The sequence below is a fragment of the Pelophylax lessonae genome, assembly GCF_965119305.1.
Source record: "Pelophylax lessonae genome assembly, chromosome: 2".
NCBI lineage: Eukaryota > Metazoa > Chordata > Amphibia > Anura > Ranidae > Pelophylax > Pelophylax lessonae.
In genome coordinates, this window is record NC_138769.1 from 631,730,920 (window position 1) to 631,755,599 (window position 24,680).

The window sequence follows — 24,680 nt, forward strand, 5'->3', positions numbered from 1 at the left end:
TCTACCCTGTTTGGACTTTGCCTATTCTTCCTTTGCGTTGTGACACCATCACACCCGGCAGTGTAACGAACATGTGTTCCAAATGCCGCCAGACTTACGGGGAAGAGTCCGAAAGAGCCGGCCGGCTCATACTCTATGTTTATTAGGTGACGGCAAAGAAACCATTGAGCAATTTATCAGCCGTTACAAGCCCACACGGCCTTCTGAAGCCAAAGCTATATGTCTCTAGGCTAATACCACACCCATTCAGTGAATTAGCATGTACATTTAGCCCTCATTACTGGATGATTATTCACCCAATACACCTATTTGTTTCTTTTGTGACCGATAATAGTGAATGCAGGGTCCTGGGTTTAGTGACACTTTTAGTTTCAATGCAGGTTTATGTAGAAACCTTCCCAATCTCATTCATATGTTTAAATTACAATGTATGCAGCAAGAACCAAACATATGGCAAAAACGCAGCAGGTCGAACAACATTGCATAAGAAACATGACCCAGCAACATATCCAACCAAAAACATGGCCGCTCACTTATCCGGGACCATTTTTAGTGACGCTTCTCCGTAGCACCTGCGTACAGGCGTCTATATGGCTGCGGGGTGACGTGATCACTATGCGGCCCGGGCTGCGCATGCTCAGATAGTATCGGCAGTCATTCGGTGAGGAGCCGGGCATTGAATGGTATTGCGGGTGTAAGTAGTGGAGAGCACGGATCTGTTGTCACCATGGTGAGTATAGCGGGGTCACCGGCTCTTGTATTACCCGGGTGGGAAGGGGAATATAAGGACGCAGAGCAGGGAGGGAGGGTGCTTTTGTTTATTTTCGGTTTCAGTTTGGTGGTGCTGTGTCACCGGCCTGTACTGTGCTGTATGGGGACACCCCCTGTACTAGAGCTGGGGCTGCACATGGCATTGATGATCTATAGAAGACATAAGAACACCGAGGGCCATCACATAGCAGTCACTGTATGATTCTCCTATTAGCTGGACAATCATTAACCCCTTTATGACTGGCAAACACCTAATGTGGGGTGCTGAGGCGTGGTCATTATGGCACACATGTTGCACATATGTGTCGCTGGGCCGCCTTTGTTTATGTGCTGAGATTGTGGTCCCAACACAAAGACTGAGGTGTCCGATACCGCCCTCAATCCGGGCTAAAGATCAGTATCCAGCGGGACCGACTCCCATCATGTGACCGCAACGACAGCGCACACATGATCGCTGATCCTCAGCTGAGCGCTTCAAACTGCATAATATTACGGTCACACGTGTGCGTGTGCTGTTCTTGTTTTTCACACATTTTTTCTAGGAAGCGACTGGTTGTTAAAGAGGTTGTAAACCTCCTAAAATAAAAACCTGTAAGACAAAGGCATAATGAGCTAGTATGTATCGCACACTAGCTCATTATGAAATACCTTAGAACAAAGCCTTTCCAGCAGCCACGGCTGACCACTGACACGGTCACCCGTCTTCCTTCTGGGTTTGCGTCCTCCAGCCTTCTGATTGGCTGGAGCCGCCATGACGTCACTCCTGTGCATGCGTCCAGGAGCTGCCATTCACAGCACAGGGCTTTGAAGGAAAGGCACGGGTGGCCGATTCTTCACAGCGCATCCGCCAGTGATGTCACTGGCTGCATGTAAAGTAAATATCTCCTAAATGGTCCCCGTTTATGAGGTATTTACAGTACCTATAAGTAAGCCTTATCGAAGGCTTAGCTATAGGTACAAATTACAGAGGGAAGTTTACTTCCTCTTTTACTGCTTCCCACCTGTCCTGTAGACAAAGACCGGCTAAACAGGAGCTCTCTCATCCTGGGTGGACATCGTATGGCCCCTTGCCATTTATGCGCACCCTAAAGAGTACACTGTAGCGTCATCTGTCACCTGCTGCGTCCACCAGACACGTCAGATAACAGATCACTTAATGGGATATCACAGAGATCACATCAAAGTTGTACGCAATTTATAGCCATTCATTAGGGTTGCACCGATACTGTTTTTATTTTTTTTTTCATCGGCGACTACTCGCCGACATCAAATACAGATGCTTTCGGGCCAAGTACTCGCCCACGCCGAGTACGGATGCTTTCGGCCAAATACTCACCCATGCCGAGTACGGATGCTTTCGGCCAAATACTCACCCATGCCGAGTACGGATGCTTTCGGCCAAATACTCACCCATGCCGAGTACGGATGCTTTCGGCCAAATACTCACCCATGCCGAGTACAGATGCTTTCGACCAAATACTCACCCATGCCGAGTACGGATGCTTTCGGGCCAAGTACTCGCCCATGCCGAGTACCGATTCTTTCGGCAAAATACTCGGCCATGCCGAGTACCGATGCTGTCGGGGCCAAGTACTCGGCCATGCCGAGTACCGATGCTGTCGGGGCCAAGTACTCGGCCATGCCGAGTACCGATGCTGTCGGGGCCAAGTACTCGGCCATGCCGAGTACCGATGCTGTCGGGGCCAAGTACTCGGCCCATGCCGAGTACCAGAAATTTTTGGTGCAATTTGCTTCTATACAAGATGAATGGGTGCAAATCAAACCACAAAGAATTGCATGTGATTTGAATGGGAATGCAGTGCGATTCCTTTCCAAATCGCATGCGATTTCCCCCACCGCTCCTGTGGGAGTGAACCCAGCATAGAAAGGGAAGCGCCATCAGGTGCAGCAGTGGGCAGTTTATTCAATATGTTATTAGCGGGGAGTATCGATACTTTTAAAAGACTCTTGGGCGTGCATCTCAAAGAACACAATATTCAGGGATATGGGAAATGAATATTGTCACTGACACACACACACACACCTGCACAGGTTGAACTGGATGGACTGTAGTCTTTATTCAGCCTTAACTACTATGTAACTATGTTATAATAACTCACGTTAAAAAGTACAAATCTCGTCAAATCCAAATCTGCATAGTGTCCCCGTCCCACCGATAATAAAAAACCATGGCCACTGGAGGACAAGTTCTGGGACATCTGTGGGTAAAGGATGGAAGTGATGTCAGCTTGGGGGCAGACCACCTATACATCTCCTCCAGCGGCCATGGTTTTCTATCATCGGTGGGACAGGGACATTATGCAGATGTGGATTTGATGAGATATGTACTTTTTAATGCGAGTTGTTATTGCCTATTGCTGCACTAAATGGTGCTTCCCTTTCTATACTGGAGTCACACACAGGAGCGGTGGGGGGAAATTGCATGCAATTCAGAAAGGAATCGCACCGCATTCCTGTTGAAATCGCATGCGATTCTTTGCTGCCCATTCAATTTGTATGGACACAAATCGCACTGCAAAATTTCAGTTTCGGGTATCGGGAGCATTTTCGCAGGTACTTGTAAAATTACTCGGGATCGGTGCATCCCTACCATTCATTATTTACTGTTGTGTTGATCTATGTGATTGGTCACAGTGATCACATGGTACAGACCGGGCCAATCAAGTTGCATCCATACCTTGTGATAGCTGTGGCCAAAGAGAATGAATGGATGCCGTTCGTAAAAATGATTGCTTTTAACAGTGATCATTAGGGGTGCTGAATATAATCGATGCATCACAGTTCAGCCATCTGTGATTCTGCATCGATGCTACGAGGCTAAATTGATTGGAGGATGACGTCCGAGCTAAACAAATTGGCTGGAGCCTGGTGTATGGGTCTGTGGGACTGGACTGTCAGTGGTGTTTGGACTGGAAGGGATCAAATGGCATGGAGAGAGACTGTCACTGTGACTCAGCAGGGGACATATGGTGTTGGTGAGGTGTCCTCATCATCTGTACTGCTGTCAGTGTCACTGTGTGAGTCAATTTCATTTCTCTATGCCTGCCCTCTCTAATTTCTTATCCTCCTGAGTCCTGTCCCTGAGCTACTTACTCTATCGAAAATAAAATAATAAATATCTTAATAATATATACCTTAAAGAGGAAGTAAACCCTCCTCTGTAACTTGTACCTATAGGTAAGTCTATGATAAGGCTTACCTATAGGTACTGTAAATATCTCCTAAACATGTACCGTTTAGGAGATATTTACTTTGCATGCAGCCAGTGACATCACTGGCGCATGCGCTCTGAAGGAACGGCCGCTGGTTCCTTCAGAGCCCCGTGCCGTGACCGTCATCGCGGCTCCAACAAATCAGATGGCCGGATGTCGCAAACCCAGAAGAAGGGCGACCGAACATGTCACCCGTCAGACAGGTGAGCGGTTGGCACTGCGGGGCTTCGTTCTAAGATAAGTATTTCATAATGAGCTAGTATGCGATGCATACTAGCACATTATGTGTTTTGTCTTTCAGGTGTTCGTTTTTTAAAAAAAAAAAATTCTGAGGTTTACAACCTCTTTAAATCACATCGCTAATTGCATATTGTATTTGTTTTTAGCCAAGATACTGAAAATTGTAATTTTGTAACTTTTAGAGATGCCAGTAAATTTTGTGTGTCATGTCAGTAAATTTCAATCTGCTAGGTTGGCAACACTGGTTCAACTGAGCTTCACAGATGTAACCCATCCTCCCCCCCCCCCTTCTCCGGTTCTTACCTAACCAAATTCTTAACATCAGCTTTCTTACAGATGTCTACAACAATATTTATTTGCAGCTTGCTATCCTCTTCCTACCGCTCTCCACACATGTGCAGTAGAACCCTATGGACTTCTATATACCGCCCCTCCCTAAAGAAGTATATAGGGTTCTAGTGAGCACACACAAGTAGTGCTGGTGTGCTGCCCACTGCAGCGCCTCCATCTGATATCCTCCATAGTACTATGCTGTGTTGTGACAGAACTCCTCAGCACCTAGCCTAGGGGAACCTTCCATAAATGTCGGAGGAATGATTAGGCTGCGAGGGGTGTTGGTTGTTGTAGTTCTTTCTGTGTTTTTTGATGCTGCAGACAAGACAGGTGTGTTCCAATAAAACGTGAGCTGTACTAGGAATACATTAACATGTATGGCATTTTGTTAAATTTGTGTTTCAGAATACAAAGGCACTTTCGTCTCAGCTCAAGGACAGTATCCCAATTACTGAACTGTCAACCCAGTATGGGGGCTATGGAATCCAGGATACTCTCCGATCAGGGTGCGTTTCTTTTTCTATTTAAATTAATTTCATCATTGTTCATTTCCAGTTACCACTATTCCCTGAAAGAAAAAGTAAGGCAGACCTTTTCACTTTTGTATTAATAATTAATACACAATAGTATTAAGAAAGGCAGGTTGCAACAAAACTAATACAGTTATAACTGGGCCCAGAGTGACACAGACAATCTGAAAGGTAAGGAGCTAGATGAAGATTAGTGTGGCAATAATGCCAACTGTTTGTACCTGACTTCCATGAATGATCTCATGTATTCGATAATTGATCATATTTGTTTTTAACACTTTGTTGCAGGTTCACAAGTGCACAGAGTGAGCTCTTACCAAGCCATCCTCTAGAGCTGTCAGAAAATAATGTAAGTTTACATCCTTCTGTTTTAAAAGACCCACCTATGTGGAAAATCATTATTTTAACTGCATGGGGATAATCCATAAAATTGTAGTAGTGAAGGCTAAGTTCACTTTTTTTTTTTCTAAATTCCAGCTCCCCTATGAACCAATATACCATATATGTACCTCTATTGCAGAAAAACAAAAGCTTTCTTTGATTTTTAGAACAAGGCCTTACCTTAGCTCCTGGTGTGTTCCATAGAAAAGTTGATAATTTCCTGGCATGTAGATTTAGGACATAAAAACCAGCATCTCTCCAAACAGGCCCAGGCCATATGCTAAGCTCTCTGGGGGCTGCATGATGCCCATTGGACACCCCTGATGTAGTGCAAAGGCCTGCCTGATTGGATACAGAGTGAATGGACAGATAGGTGGGTCCTCCTATTCCACAGCTTTGGTAAATCTAAAGGAAATTGTACAGAGACTGTACAATCAGATTGTATAATGTATACAAGGAAAAACACTCAGCTGTCAGGCCCCCTTGACATCTCTCTATGTGCTCCTTTTTTTTTTTTTTTTAATATGGTGGGGGGGGGGGGGGGGGTGTTTTGGAGCCTTACTGCTCATTGCGCATAGGGCAGCCAATTCACTTAAATTGGCTGCGCTATGTGCAATGCCATGCAAAGAAGGCAGCTGTGGCAGCCCACTTTTGACAAGGCAGACAGATGCACACCTGGAGGAATACCAGAGAGACCGTGCAAACATAGTTGTTGGGTGCAGGTTGTGCGTGCTAATGCGGTCAGCTGCTGATCTGCTTCCTGTGTCTTACTGACTTTTGCTTCCTAAATCTACATACCAGGAAGTCCTGAAGTTTTCTATGGAACACACCAGGGGCTAAAGTAAGGCCTTGTACTAAAAATCAAAGAAAGCTTTTATTCTACTGCAAGAGGTACATTAATGGTATATTGGTACATATGGGAGCTGAAATTGAGACATTGTAGCAACAGATTTTTGTTAAGACCTAATATAAAGCAGTGCTTTGCCCATGCAGGGCATAGGCAACTGGTTCTGTTTAATGTCAGTCCACTAGTATTACATACTTCCCTTCACTCTGCTGCTCCACTAGGCCACCAAGAGAAAGAAAATAACTGGTAGTTTTGAGTAGTGGGAGCATCTGACTTGTCCCCCTTTGTCCCATGTGACAGCAGTGGTTCTTGGTGATTGCCCACTTAGGCACCCAGTGCTGGCACAGGAGAGAGAGAGCTGTCATTTAGAGCTTCCACAGGCTTTCCTTTATTTGTTTTCAGCGGCTGAATGGAGCGCAAAGGGATGGTATATAAAAACTGCTAGTGGGGCCAATATTAGTTTCCTTTAAACCATGTGAGTAAAAGGTAAATGAAAGCTCTTCTGGCAGTGTTTGGTTGTCCCAGCTCCTTTTACTGTCACTTTTGCTGATTAGCATTGCCAACAGTGCATCCGGAAAGTATTCACAGCGCTTCAATTTTTCCACATTTTGTTATGTTACAGCCTTTATTCCAAATTGATTAAATTCATTATTTTCCTCAAAATTCCACAAACAATACCCCATAATGACAACGTGAAAGAAGTTTGTTTTAAATATTTACAAATGTATTAAAAATAAAGTATTTAGAGCCCCTGTTCACATGCAGGCGACGCTACTTCGCACCGCGACCTCGGAGCGGCCGCCACGGACTTCATAACATTGAAGTCTATGGCGGTCGCCTCCTGGTCGCCCCAAAGAAGCTCCGGACCCTTTTTCTAGGTCGGAGCGACTTGTGTCGCTCTTATTAGAACGGGTCCGCAGCTTCCCTATGGGAGGCGACCTGTGAGGCGACCAGGTCGCCTCACAGGTCGCCCTAGTGTGAACCGAGCCAGAGCCTTTGCCATGACAAAATTGAGCTCATAAGGACGTTGTCATTATGGGGTATTGTTTGTATAATTTTGAGGAAAATAATGAATTTAATCCATTTTGGAATAAGGCTGTAACATAACAAAATGTGGAAAAAGTGAAACGCTGTAAATACTTTCCGGATGCACTGTAAGTGTAAATGTGGAGAAAAGAATAAAAGGCATGTGCAGTGAAATAAAGGTATTCAGATTCTGACAACAGTTGTTATCTGTTTTATCACCAAGCAGTTCTCAGAATACAATATTTTTGCAACAGCCTACATTTTAAAGGATAGCTGAAATTGTTACCCTGGCTTCCTCATTAAAATTGTAAAATGCACAATAATTTGGTTTGGTTGAATCTTTATATTTGAAATTCAGACATTAAATTACAGGTCTTAAAGCCAAACTAAAGTTCCTTTGTCACAAAATGCAGTCAGGCAGGTTCTTTATTGCAGAAGAGAGATGCAGTGTCTCTTCTAAAATACAATACACCTTCCTTGCTGCACGCATAGTTCTCTGGCTTGTAAAGTGGCTTACATTGCTGGCACAGTCCCTGTGTACCAGGTTCAATGACTCCTGCACATTGACAGTGAAGCCGACTGAAGACCACCCAAATGAAGATGCCAGTGAGGGATGGGTATCATATAACAGGGCTCGACAAACCTCAGGTACCAGGTCGCATTGGCGACTAGAGTTAGCAGCCTGGTGCCTGGGTTACCCTGCGGCAGATGTCTTGTCGCCAGTCATCCCAAGTCTCCAGCGAGGTTCGGCAGTCTCCCGCATGCGGGCTGAGGCTTCCGGACACCCGAAAGTGCCGTGCCCGCATGCGGGAGACTCCCGCACCTCGCAGGAGACATGGGATGTCTGGCGAAAGAACGGTGTCTGTCAGCTGTGTCAGAATGGAACCGATGCTTCCTGTGTAGTTCTGGCTCCATCCTGTCACAGGTGGAGTGATATCAAATGCACCCCACCTGTGAAAGGAGAGATTGAGGAAGCATTGGCTTTGTATGCTTCCTACTGAGCCACTCTGTGATCTCCGCCAGCATTTCCTGCCAGCAGTACACACAAGGAGTACAAGCCAGAAGTACATCACGTGCTTGGGGGGCAACTAGCCCCCAGCACATAACTGTGAATATCCCAGCATGTGCAGTTTCTGACTCCTACCACCGTGACCACATCAAATCACTGACGTGGTCATGGTGGTTGGAGTGTTTCTTTAATATCTCTCAAGTAGTAAACACATGGTTCGAATTCTGGGCAACAACAGCCGGTTCATTAAAAACTGGCCGCCATTGGGCCCGTGTGTATTACAGTCGGTCCAGCAGAAGCCGGACATTTGGCAAGCGCGAAAAAAAATTGGCTAACTTTTTTAAATGGCTCCTAGATTTCAAGCAAATTTGTCAAGCCCTGTCATAGAAGAAAATATATCTTTCTCTATCGCTCATTGACAGACGTAGTCTTCTTGATTCTCAAGAGCTGGGTTATGTTGTCTCCGCAGGAGTAGGACTAGGCAGAAAGACAAAACGTTCTGGCTCCACCTTAGGGGCAGTCCCTGAGGGTATATCCTCCCTCTCTCTGCTACAGGGAATCAGTTTTTTTCTGTCTAGTCCGGAGTAAGGACGTAAGTTCCTTGCTGGGATCTTTTGGTCCTGGCAAGACTTTTTTCTTTAAGAAAAAGAAATTTTTTAGGTAGTTTTTCTCCAGTGTTTTTCCTGTGAGATCTTCAAGCAAAAATGCCGGACTGGGCGACACTTGTGGTCACCCCAGCCGGCCTACGAGCGCGCGCAGACCATGGCATTGCGCTTGGTCGGCCGCGACACATTCAAGTAAGTATGCGGGGCCGGGCGACGGGCTGGATGTTGAGATCCAGTGGTCACCCCGGTTTCTGCCTACGAGCGCGTGCAGACCAGAGCTCCGCGCTGGGTCGGCCGCGACGGAGTCCCAGTGGAGGGACTGATCTTGCGAGTTAAAAGTCTCGCTTGGACGCCAGGAACCAGAGAGTCGAGGCGTCCGGAGTGGTCCACAAACCCCCACCCTGGTGGAGAGGGTATTGTGAAGAGAGGGTGCCTGTCGGTTTGGTATGGTGAGTAAACGTTCCCTTTTTTTCTTTCCTCGTTATGAGGCAGTATGAATTATGGGCCCCTCCATATATGGTCAGTATATATCTGATACTTACAAGTCCCCCTTGTAATACAGCATGTGTTTGTGGGAAGTGGACTTGGTTTGAGAGCTAACACTCTACCCAGCAGACTGTAACATTACAGCAGACATAGGAGGTATAATCCTACCTTATTTGTAGTGTATCTCCTGTAGATCCATATATCGCCTCTTAGCAGAGATGCAGGTGGATGTGCTGGGAAAACGATTTCGGCGGTCCGCCGCCATTTTGCCGTAGACCAAGTGCATGTATGTCCTCAGGTCACGCCGGCCGCCATGTTTTTGGAGTCTTATGTCTCTTCTATGGGGGCGGCCATGTTTCGTGAGCCCAGCTACCTCGTGGAGAGCTGGGAACGCCGGAAGGCGTACACAGGGGGCGGAGCCACGTCCTTCTACCCGGGAAAAAGCAACAGCTCTTTCCAGTCTGTAAAAGACAGACGCTGACTGCAGTTGGTTGGAAACTTCACTGCATCGGTTGGTGAGCCTTGGGGGTCCCTCTCTCTCTCTGTGGGATCGAGAAGCAGGTACTCTGAGGGGCGCTATTGCGCTAGGGGGAGACACACAAAAAAAAAAAAAAAAAGTTTTTTTGTTTTGCTGGCAAAGCTGTCCTGAATTAACATGGACCCTGCCACTCATGTATCTCCTCCGGATCCCCTCGAGGGGTCTGCAGGATCCTCCAGCACCCCACTGACAATTGAATCATTGTCAGCTATTATGGAAACTTTTGTGTCCCGGGTGGAAGTGGCTTGTCAGGGACAGGGCGCAAGAAAGCGACCCCCGCCTAACCCCTTATTATCTGAAACCTCGGATTCAGACTCTGAGCCTATTTCTGCAGTTGCAGGTACTTCATCTGGAATTGGTGTCTCGGGTCCTGTCTCTTCAGACAGCGAGGAGGATGTTTCGGCATCCGCCATAGCCCGAGAGGAAGCGTTGGTAAACGCACTCATTGTATCTGTTCAAGAAACCTTAAGGTTACAGGGTATTCCATCGGAAATAGCTGAAACTGAAATCCCTTTTGGGACTAAAAAACGCATCAAAGTGGCGAAGGTTTTTCCATTGCCCAAATGTTTTGGCAATCCAATCGAAGAAGAATGGCGTCTGCCAAAACGCACTTTTACTATTTCTAAACGCATTGACAGGCGTTATCCGTTTGAGGAAACCCTCATTAAGAAATGGACAGAACCACCTGTGGTGGATTCACCAATTGCTAGATTGAATAAAGCCACGGTTATTCCTCTAGAAGACGCTCCGTCTTTTAAAGATCCAGTGGATCGCAAGATAGAAGCTATGTCTCGCACCATGTTTTCCTTGATTGGATCAGCTTTCAGACCTATAATAGCTATTGGTCTGGTTTCGCAGGCTGTAACTGAATGGACCAAGTGGTTACGCCGGGACTTAGAAGAGGTCCCTCAGGCGGTATCAGATTTGTTGGAACAAATGATACAGGGGTTACAGTTTGTGTGTGATGCGGCGTTAGACGCCACTCCATTATTGGCGCGAGCATCAGTCTCAGCAGTGGTTCTCAGGCGTACACTGTGGCTAAAAGGTTGGTTAGCCGACCAAGGTTCCAAAAAAGCATTGGCTAATATCCCCTTTTTAGGAGAGCGTCTATTTGGAGCCAACTTAGATGAGATCATTAAGGATCTCACGGGTGGAAAGAGCACCTTTTTACCGCAAAATTTTAAAGGTAAAGGAACTCGTCAAAGACGAGGGCCTTCTTTTTCTGCTCACAAGAGGTTTTTTCGTCCCGCGGGTGAAAAATCTAAGTCCTCCAAAGCTCCTGCAGGAGGCGTCAGGGGTCGTTGGTCGGGCAAGCAAAAGCCCGCCCCCTCCAGACCTGAAGATAAACCGTCCAAAGCCTGAAGGTGCGCCCCCACCCATAACTGGGGTGGGGGGACGTCTTCGCCGGTTCCCGGATCCATGGCTTTCCAGAATCCCGGACAAATGGGTTTGCGAAGTCATAAGGTCAGGGTACAAGATCGAGTTTCGATCTCTCCCACCGGCGCGATTCTTCCCTTCCAATATCCGACTATCCCCGGATCGTTTAGAAGATCTGCGGAGAGCAGTCACAGATTTACTACAACAAGGAGTGGTAGTCCACGTTCCTTGGACAGAACGGTTTCAAGGGTTTTATTCAAACCTATTTACAATACCCAGGAAAGAGGGCAAAGTGCGTCCAATTCTGGACTTAAGAGCACTCAATTCTTTTGTCAACATAAGAAGATTCAGAATGGAGTCCATTCGCACAGTAGCAGCCTTCCTGCATCCAGGGGATGTCCTAGCGTCCATAGACATCAAGGACGCATATCTTCACATTCCCATTTTCGCAGGACATCAGCGGTTTCTACGCTTTTCTGTAGAAGAGAACCACTATCAGTTTGTGGCGTTACCTTTCGGTCTCGCCACGGCTCCGCGGGTCTTCACGAAGGTGTTGGCCCCAATGTTGGCACTACTGCGCCAAAGAGGCATATCGATCCTTGGTTACCTAGACGATCTTCTGCTTCATGCAGAGTCTCCTCAGACCTTGCTACAAAACATAGAAATTACTATGATTTCTTTACAGGAATTCGGGTGGCTGGTGAACCAGCAAAAGTCATTTCTGGTTCCCACCCAGAGGCTCGAATATCTGGGTCAAATTCTAGACACAGTCAGGACAAGAGTTTTTCTTCCGGTAGGGAAACTCCGGAAGATTCAATCAGCAGTCCAGTTGTTACTATCCAACAGCTGGTCTTCTCTTCGAACTTGCATGAGGGTTCTGGGGTTGATGGTGGCTTCCTTCTAAGCAGTCCCATTTGCCCAGTCCCATACCCAAATTCTTCAGCAAGAGATTCTTCTCAGATGGAATCGGAATCCGGAATCCCTGGACAATCAGATCCGATTGAGCAAACAGACCAGAGAGTCTCTGGTCTGGTGGCTTCGGTCTCCGATGCTCAGCCAGGGAAAGTCATTTCTGCCAATATATTGGACGATAGTGACCACGGATGCCAGTCTATCCGGATGGGGAGGAATTCTCGGTCAGTTATCTGTCCAGGGACTTTGGTCCCCGGAAGAATCCAGGTTACCGATAAATGTATTGGAACTGAGAGCGATCAGACTTTGTCTGATTCACTGGACCGGGCAGCTCCAGGGCAGCCCGGTTCGGATCCAGTCGGACAATGCCACGGCCGTGGCTTATGTCAATCACCAGGGGGGCACCAAGAGTGTCCGAGCGGCCAAAGAAGTGGCTTGCATTCTTCGCTGGGCGGAACGATTTGTTCCAGCAATCTCTGCGGTGTTCATTCCGGGGGTGGAGAATTGGCAGGCAGATTATCTCAGCCGTCAGACTCTGGATCAGGGAGAATGGTCCCTCCATCCAGAAGTTTTCCACCAGTTGTGCCTACGGTGGGGCACCCCGGATGTGGATCTGTTGGCATCACGATTCAACAGGAAAGTTCAGAGATTCGTGGCTCGCTCCCGCGATCCTCTAGCAGAAACCGCAGACGCACTGATCGCCCCGTGGGGGCAATACCAGCTAATGTATGCCTTCCCTCCTCTCGCGTTACTGCCAAGACTTCTTCGCAGGATAGAGGAGGAAGGAATTCCAGTAATTCTGGTAGCTCCGGACTGGCCTCGTCGAGCTTGGTATGCCGACGTGGTCAGACTGGTGGCAGACGTCCCGTGGAGACTTCCTCTCAGGGAGGACCTACTGTCTCAGGGACCGATCTTCCATCCTGCTTTACGATCGCTGGCTTTAACGGCCTGGCTATTGAGACCCAGGTGCTGAAGGACAAGGGTTTGTCAGCTTCAGTTATTCCTACTCTAGTTGAAGCAAGGAAAGCGACTTCCAGAAAGATTTATCATCGCACATGGAAGTCCTACATTGCATGGTGTGAACCTTTTGGGGTTCCGTCCTCGGTCTTATTCGATTAGTCGAATATTCGCTTTTCTGCAACAAGGGGTTGAGCAGAAACTGGCCTTGAGTACTATCAAGGGTCAGGTCTCAGCATTAGCTATCTTCTTTCAGAAGCCTTTGGCTACTCATTCCTTGGTGCGGAATTTCATCCAGGGGGTGCGACATCTGGCTCCGCCAGTGCACGCGCCGTTACCCCCCTGGGATCTTAATTTAGTGTTGTCGGTTCTTCAGAAACCTCCCTTTGAAGATATTAGGGAGATTCCTCTACCTACGTTGTCCCAGAAGGTGGCCTTCTTGGTGGCTATTACTTCTGCACGCAGGGTGTCAGAACTGGCCGCATTATCTTGTCGTTCCCCATATCTGGTGGTTCATAGAGATAAGGTGGTTCTTCGTCCGAATCCATCCTTCCTACCAAAAGTGGTTTCAGAATTTCATCTGAATGAAGAAATTGTGTTACCTTCCCTGTGTCCTAAGCCCAGTCATCCTCGGGAGTTTGCTTTACACTCCTTGGATGTGGTCCGGGCGATCAGGGTATACTTGAAAACGACAGACTCGTTTCGCAAGACGGATTCACTTTTTGTGATCCCAGATGGACCCAAAAAGGGGTTGCCTGCATCTGCCGCGACCATTTCCAGATGGATCAGACAGACGGTAGTACAGGCTTATTCTATTAAGGGTCGGGAGCCCCCGTTCCCTGTTAAGGCGCACTCCACTCGGGCACTTAGTGCGTCATGGGCCTTTCGCCATCAGGCGTCAGTGGTCCAGGTGTGCAAGGCGGCTACCTGGTCGTCGGTGCATACCTTTACTAAACATTATAAAGTTGATGTAATGGCATCGTCTGATGCCTCGTTTGGCCGCAAGGTTTTGCAGGCCGCAATTTGAGGAGACCAGTGGTCTACCTCGAGGGTTTTTTCCGTTGGAAAATTTTTCTTTAGTCTCATTCTTTGTTTATAATGAGCCTTTAAAACTTCTAGTTTGGCACCGGTTGGGCCTTCTAGATTGGATTTGATTTTGTCAATCCCACCCCTCATTTGTGGCACTGCTTCTGGATGTCCCAGCTCTTGAGAATCAAGAAGACTACGTCTGTCAATGAGCGATAGAGAAAAATGGATTTTTGTAAGATCTTACCGTAAAATCCTTTTCTCTTAAGCTCATTGACAGACGTAGTACCCGCCCCTCTATCATTGAGTTGGGTTGGGTTAAATTCTCTGTTACTGCTTTAGAACAGAACTGATTCCCTGTAGCAGAGAGAGGGAGGATATACCCTCAGGGACTGCCCCTAAGGTGGAGCCAGAACGTTTTGTCTTTCTGCCTAGTCCTACTCCTGCGGAGACAACATAACCCAGCTCTTGAGAATCAAGAAGACTACGTCTGTCAATGAGCTTAAGAGAAAAGGATTTTACGGTAAGATCTTACAAAAATCCATTTTTAGCTGCACTTTAACTGTTTACTATGTTTGGACAGAACTTGATGCTGTATGTACTTTAGAACTAGTACTATCACGAAATATTTCTATTTTTATACTTCTTAATTTGTCAGCTGTATTGAATATAGAGTGATGACACTTTTTGCATATCATCTGTTTCATTAATATATACTTTAATATTTCAGTTTCAGCTCAATCAGGAAAAAGTCAGTTTTTCAACTTTAAGAAACATTCAAGGCTTGCATGCTCCTCTGAAACTACAGATGGAGTTCCAGGCAGTGAAACGGGTAAGCTGTTTTTATAATGGAATTATCAAGACCAGGTCTGTCAGGACTTCTGTCCTTGAGGATCACATGCATCAGTTCTGACATTTCTTAAATACATGTAAAAATCTGAATATGTTGCTAGAAAATTACTTATAGCCCTCAAACAATAAATATTTTTTGAAAGAAAGGCCCTGAAGAAAAAAATGGTGGCAGTTGCAATTTTTTTGTCACACGATATTTGTGGAAAAATGCATATTTTCAGGAAAAAAATACACTTTATGAAATTTTCATGCACACAATCACAATATAATACCCAATTTTGTGGTAAAATATAAAAGATGATGATATGCCCAGTAAATAGCCAACATATCACGCATTAAAATTGCACAGGCCCTAGGAATGGAGTCAAATTATAATACATTTAATTTACCATAGGGACACTTTGAAAGCTTTTACAGGTTAAAAGTTAAGAGGTAAAAGTGAGCATTGACGCTAGAATTATTGCACTCTGATGTTTGCGGTGATACTCCTCACCTGTGTTGCACCGTTTACTTATGCGTGTGGGATCTTCATACACATTTGTGTTTGAGTGTGAGCACAGGGAGACTGGGGCACTTAAAATTTTATTTTATTTGAATTGAGCTTTTTACTGTTTTTTAAATTTAACTTTATTGCTATCACAAGGGGTTGAACAACATCCCTTTTGATAGCTAGGCAGTGACAAGTATTCCTTATTGAGAGAATCTGAGGTCTATTAGACCGCTGATCCCTCCTGCCTTCAAAAGTAGCCGATCAAACCAAGATCCGTTTGGTTGCTTCACTAGCTGGTAACGGTAAATGAAATCCTCGTCTTTCCCGTTTTCTTACATCACAGAGGAGGAAGGGAAGTTTGAGTGGGTGGCTGTAGAGTGACCAGGATAATTTTTACAGAAAATTCCATTGCCCGCTGCAGCCATGATCCTGATGTATTCACTTCCACCCAATGATAGGTACATCCTAATGGGCTTGAAGTGGTTCAAACAGGGGCAGTGAAACATCACTTTTTCAATTTTATGTACTGTCTTGTGTTCAGTTAACTTGGGATGCAGCTTCTCATTTTGAGATAACATTTGATATTTTTTGCACTTACGCTCTGCATGGTAAAATATATCTCTATCTCTCATAAGCAGGTTTTAATTTAATTCAGCAGTCCATTGCTGTTCCCAGTTTAATACATCGAAAAAGTGGACCGCTTCAGGGATTCCAGGCTGTGAATAAAGCTGCCTTGTGTTTGCAAGATCACCAATTGCAAACAGCATAATCTGAAAAAGTGGAAAAAGGAGTGCAGCAAAAAGTTTTGCATGAAAAAAAAAAAAAATAGCATGACTGATCTACTAAAGCGATCTGTGGGACATAATAAAGTGTGTTTTGAGGCAAACTTTTTCTGAACTGAAGCACAGCCATTCAGCTTTTACATATTTATTTTCTAGGCTATATGGAAAAACTGATTAATTGCTTTGGGGAACAACACCAACTGTGATAGAACTTATCTCAAATTTACAGTTTTTACCTTTTTTCTTAAAAACAACCCTATGTTTTTCACTTCGCTCTGTAAAGCTGTGTTAAAGCTAATTTCAATGTTTCTTTTCACTTAAAATAGTTTGTTTGGACTAAGCTGGTCCAAATGAACTATTTTCCTCACTGAGTGCTGTACTGGCTCTAAGTACTGTATGTAGCTTCACCTACATACAGTGCTGAGTCTTCCCGTCTGAAACCTGGAACAATATGCAGTCGGTCTGAGTATTTTGTGAATGAACACAAAGCTTCCCCTGATTAGACGAGTCAAAGATTGTTACGTCATCAGCATATATATATATATATATATATATATATATATATATATATATATATATATATATATATATATATATATATATATAATATGCACACACTACTCAGGAAGCCATTTCCCCCCTGCACTGCTCTTCCCTTCATTGTTATCATCAAGCTCCTGCTGTGCCAAAGTACAGTTCTGGGGACAAGGGGGAGCTTGGCTCTATTGTGAATACCTCTCTTAACCAGGATGCCTCAGGCAGCACCCCAGTTAAAAGAGGCTGATCTAATATTTAGACGTTTCAGTAACCAGTGTTGGTGTTGCCAGCAGAGGCCAAATGCTGATTTTTTTCCACTTCTCCCGCAGGTCAAAAATTATATGCAAAATCTTATCTTTCTTCATCATTTCAGGCCCACAGATTTTAAAAACTGCTCTGGTATGGGCAGCTCAATGGTTAGTAGTTATGACTTGTATCTAAAAGGTTCTATGCCACCAAATTTTATTACATGTGGTTTAGGAAGTCATAAAAATAGTTCTAAGTACCCCTTTTAGCCACTGAATTATTTTGATGCTAAAAAAAAGTGTAGTAAATAATGCAATACTTTTAAGGCCTGGTTCACATCTATGTGGCTCTCTGTGCTGTGTTTGCATGGGCATTGCAGCGTATTCATTTGATTTGGCTGCTGTGCCTGCGTTTCCTGCAGTGAAAAGGTCCCTGTGTCTTTTTTGCAGTCACATGGAAATTGCATGATGCTTTTGCGCCAAACGATTTCCATCTGCGGGAAACCACACCTCGTTTTTCAGTGCATGCGCATGTTTTCTCAGCAGCATCGCATTTTGTATGGGGCTGCGGGAATGCGTGCGATCTACACACACTCCCACACCTGAATTTTCCTGTTATCAAAATGTGTGGACACCTCCCTATATTGTGTACATCTGTCTCCTGCAGGTTCAGCGTCTTCCTTTTCTACAGAGCTCTAACATTGCTCTGGACACCCTGAGAGGGAATGATGAGTGTATTGGCTTTGAAGATATCCTCAATGGTAAGAAGTTAGACCCTACTTCGTTATATTTGGGTTTTTATCTGTTATTTGTATGCACCTGTTTATGTGTTTGGGTCCTATACAGACCTTGCAGTAACATGCAATTGCCATTTATTTTAAATGGCACTCTGAAGCGCTTAAGCTGTGCACTACGACGCACATGTGTTTTCAAGGCACCACAACTAAAAGTGGTTAAAAATTCTGCAAGAAAGATTTTTTTCTTTAACGGGTGTGTGTACAGTAATGACTTAAACAAATAGAGAGTTATTTACTAAAGCTGGCGAGTGCAAAATCTGGTGCAGCTCTGCATAGAAACCAATCAGCTTCCAGGTTTTTTTTTTTTGTCAAAGCTTAATTGAACAAGCTGATTGGCTACCATACACAGCTGCACCAGCTTCTGAGTGCTCCAGTTTTAGTAAATTCCCCCCTTTAGTGTCTTGACCACTTCATATACACTGCTCAAAAAATTAAAGGAACACTTTTTTTAATCAGAGTATAGCATCCCGTCAATTAAACTCCAGGGATATTGATCTGGTCAGTTGGGTAGCAGAAGGGGTTTTTAATCCGCTTCCGTTGCTTTTAATCTGCTTCCGTTGCTTTGGTGTTAATGACACTAACAAAGGGTGCACTAGATGGGCAACAATGAGACAACCCCCAAAATTAGGAATGGTTTTAGAGGTAGAAGTCACTGACATTTTTTCCCTACTACTTTATTACTGTTTTTTTTTTTTTTTTTTTTTTTTTTTTTTTTTTTTACTAGTTTTGCATTTGGCTAGGGTCAGTGTCCCTACTGGTAGCATGAGGTGATACCTGGACCCTATAGAGGTTACAAAGGTAGTCCAACTCCTCCATGATGGCACATCAATACATGCCATTGCCAAAAGGTTCAAAAGCATGGAGGAGATTCCAGGAGACAGTCAGTTACTCTAGGAGAGCTGGACAGGGCCGAAGAATGTCCTCAACCCATCAGCAGGACCGGTATCTGCTCCTTTGTGCAAGGAGGAACAGGATGAACACTGCCAGCGCCCTACTAAATGACCTCCAGCAGGCCACCGGTGTGAATGTCTCTGACCAAACAATCAGAAACAGACTTCACGATGGTGGCCTGAGGGCCAATGTCCTCCAGTGGGCCCTGTGCTCACTGCCCGACACCATGGAGCTCAATTAGCTTTTGCCATTGAACACCAGAATTAGCAGGTCTGCCACTGGCGCACTGTGCTTTTCACAGATAAGAGCAGGTTCACCCTGAGCCCATGTCACAGACCTGAAAGGGACTGGGAAAGCAGTGGAGAATGTTATGCTGCCTGTAACATCTTTCAGCATGACTGGTTTGGTGGTGGGTCAGTGATGGTCTGGAGAGGCATGTCCATGGAGGGACGCACAGACCTCTACAGGCTAGACAATGGCACCCTGACTGCCATTAGGTATCGGAATTAAATCCTTGGACCCATTGGCAGACCCTGTGCTGGTGCAGCATAGTATGCAGCCAGTTCTGGAGGATGAAGGAATTGATACTAGGGATGCACCGAAATGAAAATTCTGGGCCAAAACTGAAACCGAAAATGCAGGATGCCCTTGGCTGAAAACCGAAACCGAAAATTACTTTTTCCCCCAAATGATATTAAAATAGATAGAACAGGGGCATACGCCAGAAACAGGCAGCAACGTATACCTGTAGCTGCCATTCTGTCGCAGTATATGTACTGTGACGGGTTGGCAAGTGGTTAATTTAATTACCAATGGTATTTGTATTATGCAGCATGAGGGGGATAATGTATTGCCACTGCTGGTCACTGATGCATTAGTGACTGACCAGTGGCAGTTAATTAACCCCTTTGTGCTGCATTAGTGCAACCAGTGTCAATGTTAATTAACACTGGTTGCACTGCTACTGGTTGTACTAATGCAGCACAAAGGGGTTAATTAACTGCCACTGTTCAGTCACTAATGCATCAGTGACCAGCAGTGGCAATACATTATCCCCCTCATGCTGCATAATACTAATACCATTGGTAACCTCGCCTCAGCGCCCCTCCCACCTGCCTCAGCGCCCGCAATGATGCAATCTCCTTACTTGTCGGCACCTCCATGTCACAGGCAGGCAAACTCTCCTCTCCTCCTGTGTCCTTCCCAGAGATGTATAGTAACGAAGTACAACTACTTAAGTACTGTACTTAAGTACCGAAATGCGGTATCTGTACTTTCCTAGAGTAGAATTTTTTTCTTCTACTTTTACTTCACTACATTTTTTCGATGATTTCGATACTTCTACTCAAGTATTTTTTTTTTTGTGCTGCATAGTTACTCGTTACTTTTAAAAAAATTACCACTGCCAGAACAGTAGATGGCAGGTTTCATGAAGTTCAAAAAAATGTGTATAATGTCATTTGTAAATCAGCGCATACGAAAATAAATGCTGTGTATAATAAAAGCTGCTATACCAAATCTTTCCAATAAAAAGAAAATATGAAACAAACAAATGGTGCTACAGCGCTTAAAGTGCATCAAGAAACTACTAACAAACACAGGTTAATCATTTGAATAAATCATTTGAAATAATAAAAAACAATATGATGTTCAAACTTTTGACTTCTTTCTTTAATAACTGCATAACACAGTACTTGTACTTCTACTTTCAGTACTTGAGTAGAAATTTTTTGAAAAAACTACTGGTACTTTTTACTTTTAGTACTTAAGTAGCAAATTTTTTGAAAAAACTACTTGCAATACTTAAGTAAAAAAAATGTTGAATACTTTAGTACTTCTACTTAAGTAACTTTTTCTGCGAGCACTTCTACTCAAGTCACTTTTTGATCGAGCACTTGTACTTTTACTCAAGTAGAAATTTCGAGTACTTTATACAAGTCTGGTCCTTCCTTTCAAAAGTCCCGCCTCTGGCCGGCGGCCTGCCTCCCGGTGATGTCACTACTACGACTATGTGTATGAATGAACTAACACAGTGGTCCTCAACTCCTGTCCTCAGGGCCCACTAACAGGCCAGTTAAAATCTGGTCCGTTAGTGGGCCCCGAGGACCAGGGTTGAGGACCACTGAACAAACACACCGGGCGGGCGAGCGAGCAGCCGCTAATAGCTATAACTATGTGAGCCCTTCACTTCCCTATCAGCAGAAATACCCGCCTGATAGGGAAGTGAAGGGCTCACATAGTTATAGCTATTAGCGGCCGCTCGCCCGCCCGGTGTGTTAGTTCATTCATACACATAGTCGTAGTAGTGACATCACCGGGAGGGGGGCCGCCAGCCAGAGGCGGGACTTTTGAAACCTGCGCTGCACCCGCGGCAGCCATCAGTAGTATCAGCATCTTTAACCCATTTTTGTCCAAAATGGAATAGGCCCATTTTCGGGCGAAAATTTTGGTTGTCGAAATTTCGGTGCACCACTAATTGATACCATTGAATGGCCCCCCACACTCACCTGACCTAAATCCAATAGAACACCTCTGGGACATTATGTTTCAGTCCGTCCAACACAACCAGGTTGCACCTCAGTCCGTTCAGGAGCTCAGTGATGCCCTGGTCCATATTTGTGAGGAAATACCCCGGTACACTATCAATCATCTCATTAGGAGCATGACCCGACGTTGTCAGGCATGCATACAAGCACATGAGGGTCATACAAACTACAAAAGTACAATTCTAAATTGCTGCAATGAAATTTCAGCAAAATGGACTAGCCTGTTGCATAATTTTTTTCACTTTGATTTTTGGGGTGTCTGAATTCATGTGGCATCCTTTCATTCCGAACACATTGCCCAGTCCATATCAGTATAGATATCCAGCATGATATTTTTTCCCCATTGAGATCTGATGCGTTTTCAAAGCGTTCCTTTATTTTTTTTTTTGAGCAGTGTATAAGTTTACTGTGTACTGTTCAAAATAATTTTGAAGGATGGAGGATTTCAGTCAACAGACATGTAACACACCAATCATAAAATACACTGTTTATTATAAAAAACATTCCAATTACATAAAATGGCCATAAGGATAGTAGGGTCTCAATTATCCCTAGTATCTTCTCAAAATACGGTAGGATTCTTACAAGTTTAGCAATTAGACCGAATAAAACATGTGTTTATTTGACATATAATAATATTATTTTTATATTATGTGTCAGATAAACACATGTTCACTTGGAGGTAATTGCTACACCTGTAAAACTTATTTTGAGTAAACGAGAGGGATATTTGAGATCCCATTCCTTCTTATGGTTATTTGCTGTAATTAGAGCCAGGTATTATTAATAAAAGTATTTTATGATTGACCTAAAATATGTGTGTTAACCGAAATCCTGCATCTTTCAATTGATTTTGAACATTGTCTTGTATGGATAATATACTATCTCAACAGTTGTTATCCTCTTCCACCGGTAGCACGGACCGAGCCTTTAGGCTACTGTGCAAACAGAATCGTGGGACGCATGATGCACAAAAGAAGCTCCTGTACCTCTTTGGGCAACATGCGTCCCGCGATTCTGTTTGCGCGATGTTACCGCGATTCGGCAGGGGATATTGCTGCAATATCGCACAGTGTTTGGGGTGCCATTTGCAAATCACCTGCATCGCACAGGCGTCCTGCGATTTGCAATAATTCCGGATCGCGGGCAGAATCGCGAATGAATGTAGCCTTAAGGCTTGCTGCCACATATATGCATACCTTTAGGTTGGAAGTGCGCTTGATCACATGCCCACCAACAGAGACTAAGCAGTAACTGATTAGTTCTGGTCGAGAGGACTGGTTCCCAATAATGTAATCACTAGATTTAGATATCCCCTCTGTATAAAATAGTTAAATCAGGACTTGATCTAAGTTAGTGTTGGTGTCGGTGTTCATTTCAGTATGCTTTGGTTAGAAAAAGGGTTTTTTGTTTAATGATGGTGCCATTGTTAGTGGCTGTGTGTTAATGTAGGATTTCTTTCTGGGCCGTACTATGGGCACAAACCTCATAATGCACACATATCTGGTATCCCCATCCACGTCAGAAATACAGTAGAAGAATGTTTTTTATTTTTATTTTTTTTTTTGGTGGTGGCTCATGGTAATTGCAAGAAATATACAGCTAAAATGTAAAAAAATTAGTTTTTTACTATTTTGATGCCGATTTTTTTTTTTTTTTTTTTTTTTTTAAAAGCAAAAATCCAGGGATATCCTTTTACATTTGAAGGCCCATTTTGTCCTGAACAAAACATGATATAATTCACATGATACGCAAAATAGTTGCACAGTTATGTAGAGTTTTACGAACACATGCCAAAGTTACAAAACTGGTCTCCAGTGTTTGTTTTACCTTCTGTCATTAAGGAGTTAAGCAAGGAGGTCTCCCCGACAAAGCACTGTCTGTAGCAGTTGAAGCGTTATGATATGCTGCTCACACATGTATATATTTTTTTTCAGATCCTTCTCTGAGTGAGGTGATGGGAGAGCCACACGTGATGATGGAATACAAGCTGGGCTTGTAATATATGATTACAACTACTTCTATATAAAATATGAATAATTGTTTTGTTAATGTCTCAGGACTCCATATGTGTTGGATCTGGTCATCAAGACATCAACCCTGTCAGACTTCTTCATTAAAGCAAAACAAAGAGTAGCAATGATGTGCTTAGTCTAATAAACCACAACAGTTATATTTTACCTTGCTGGAGTCTGTCAAAGATAAATTCTGATTGGTTACTGTGGTTAGCTGCAACCAGGACTTTGTGCTTTTGCCTTTTTGAATAAGACTGTGCAGATATTTTCCTGTACACTATAATATTACATTAAACATCAGTACAGATTCAGGCAAATGTAATAGTTCTGCATACAATTTGACATTTAAGTGACAATAAATGATTTTTTTATAGTCTTTATTATTCTGTGTTACTTTTTTTATGATTTACTATGTTTCATCTTCGCTGCCATTGATAGAAATATACTTGCAGTCTGTTATTGGGTACTTTCATGTTAGTGTTCCACTTGCATGCTCCTGTGTCATTTAATGCACTCAAAATGTCTAGGCTATATGAGCAAAGTTTTGTGGATGGCAGAGCTGTTTGTATACACCTAACCTCTTCCCGACCGCACTATAGCCAAATGACAGCTACAGCGCGGTCACATATTTCCAGGAAGGCATCTATTGATGTCCTCCCAGAACCATGGGTGAAAGTGCCCAGGAGGCAAGTAGTTGTAAACCTCAGACATGAAATATGAACAAAGCGTATCCCACTATAGTGTGTACTTGTTTCAATTAGAAGTACTAAGTCACTTTTGTCGACTGCTTCTTTCCTCTGCTATCAGCATGAATCGCGTCTGACAAAGTTTTCCTGACACCGAAAGAAAAATGGTGACAGGGGAGGGAGTCTCAGTTGATTGACAGCCTCTGCTCTGTTGCTGAGTGCTGTGTGGAGGAGTTGTGTGCCCCCTCACTGAGCTCTGCAGAGTGGAATTTTGGCTCTCCACCCACTTTTTTCTGAACAGTGACAAGCTTTAAAATTCAACACTTTAAACAGATGTATATAAGAGTACAGATAGACAGACAGGTACACCTTATGTAGGAGGATTTGTTTAATCCTTGTGTATCACCCGAAGCCAGTCAATTCACTGGGTATACAGTGGGGGGGGAAATCATTATTTGATCCCCTGCAGATTTTGTACATGTGCCCACTTACAAAGAAACCAAGGATCTATCATTCAAAAAAACTGAAAAAAAAAACACATAAAACAAATGCTATAAATTAAGTTGTA

The 24,680-nt window shown here is 44.2% G+C and overlaps 1 protein-coding gene across 1 annotated transcript; it reads left to right on the forward strand.

Moving 5' to 3' along the window:
* Nucleotides 1-662: 662 nt before the first annotated feature.
* POMP (proteasome maturation protein) lies at nucleotides 663-23,711 on the forward strand. The gene is made up of 6 exons (XM_082248571.1): nucleotides 663-730; nucleotides 4,983-5,083; nucleotides 5,396-5,456; nucleotides 15,002-15,103; nucleotides 17,845-17,938; nucleotides 23,349-23,711. Exons 1-6 carry the CDS (start codon nucleotides 728-730, stop codon nucleotides 23,411-23,413), a joined length of 426 nt encoding a protein of 141 aa, XP_082104697.1. The 5' UTR covers nucleotides 663-727; the 3' UTR covers nucleotides 23,414-23,711.
* Nucleotides 23,712-24,680: the final 969 nt, after the last annotated feature.

Bases quoted from the DNA above. Each gene is read 5' to 3' on its own strand.
- POMP (XM_082248571.1), top strand. The intron at 5,457-15,001 runs GTAAGTTTACAT...TTAATATTTCAG, and splicing joins TAGAGCTGTCAGAAAATAAT to TTTCAGCTCAATCAGGAAAA. The intron at 15,104-17,844 runs GTAAGCTGTTTT...TGTCTCCTGCAG, and splicing joins AGTTCCAGGCAGTGAAACGG to GTTCAGCGTCTTCCTTTTCT.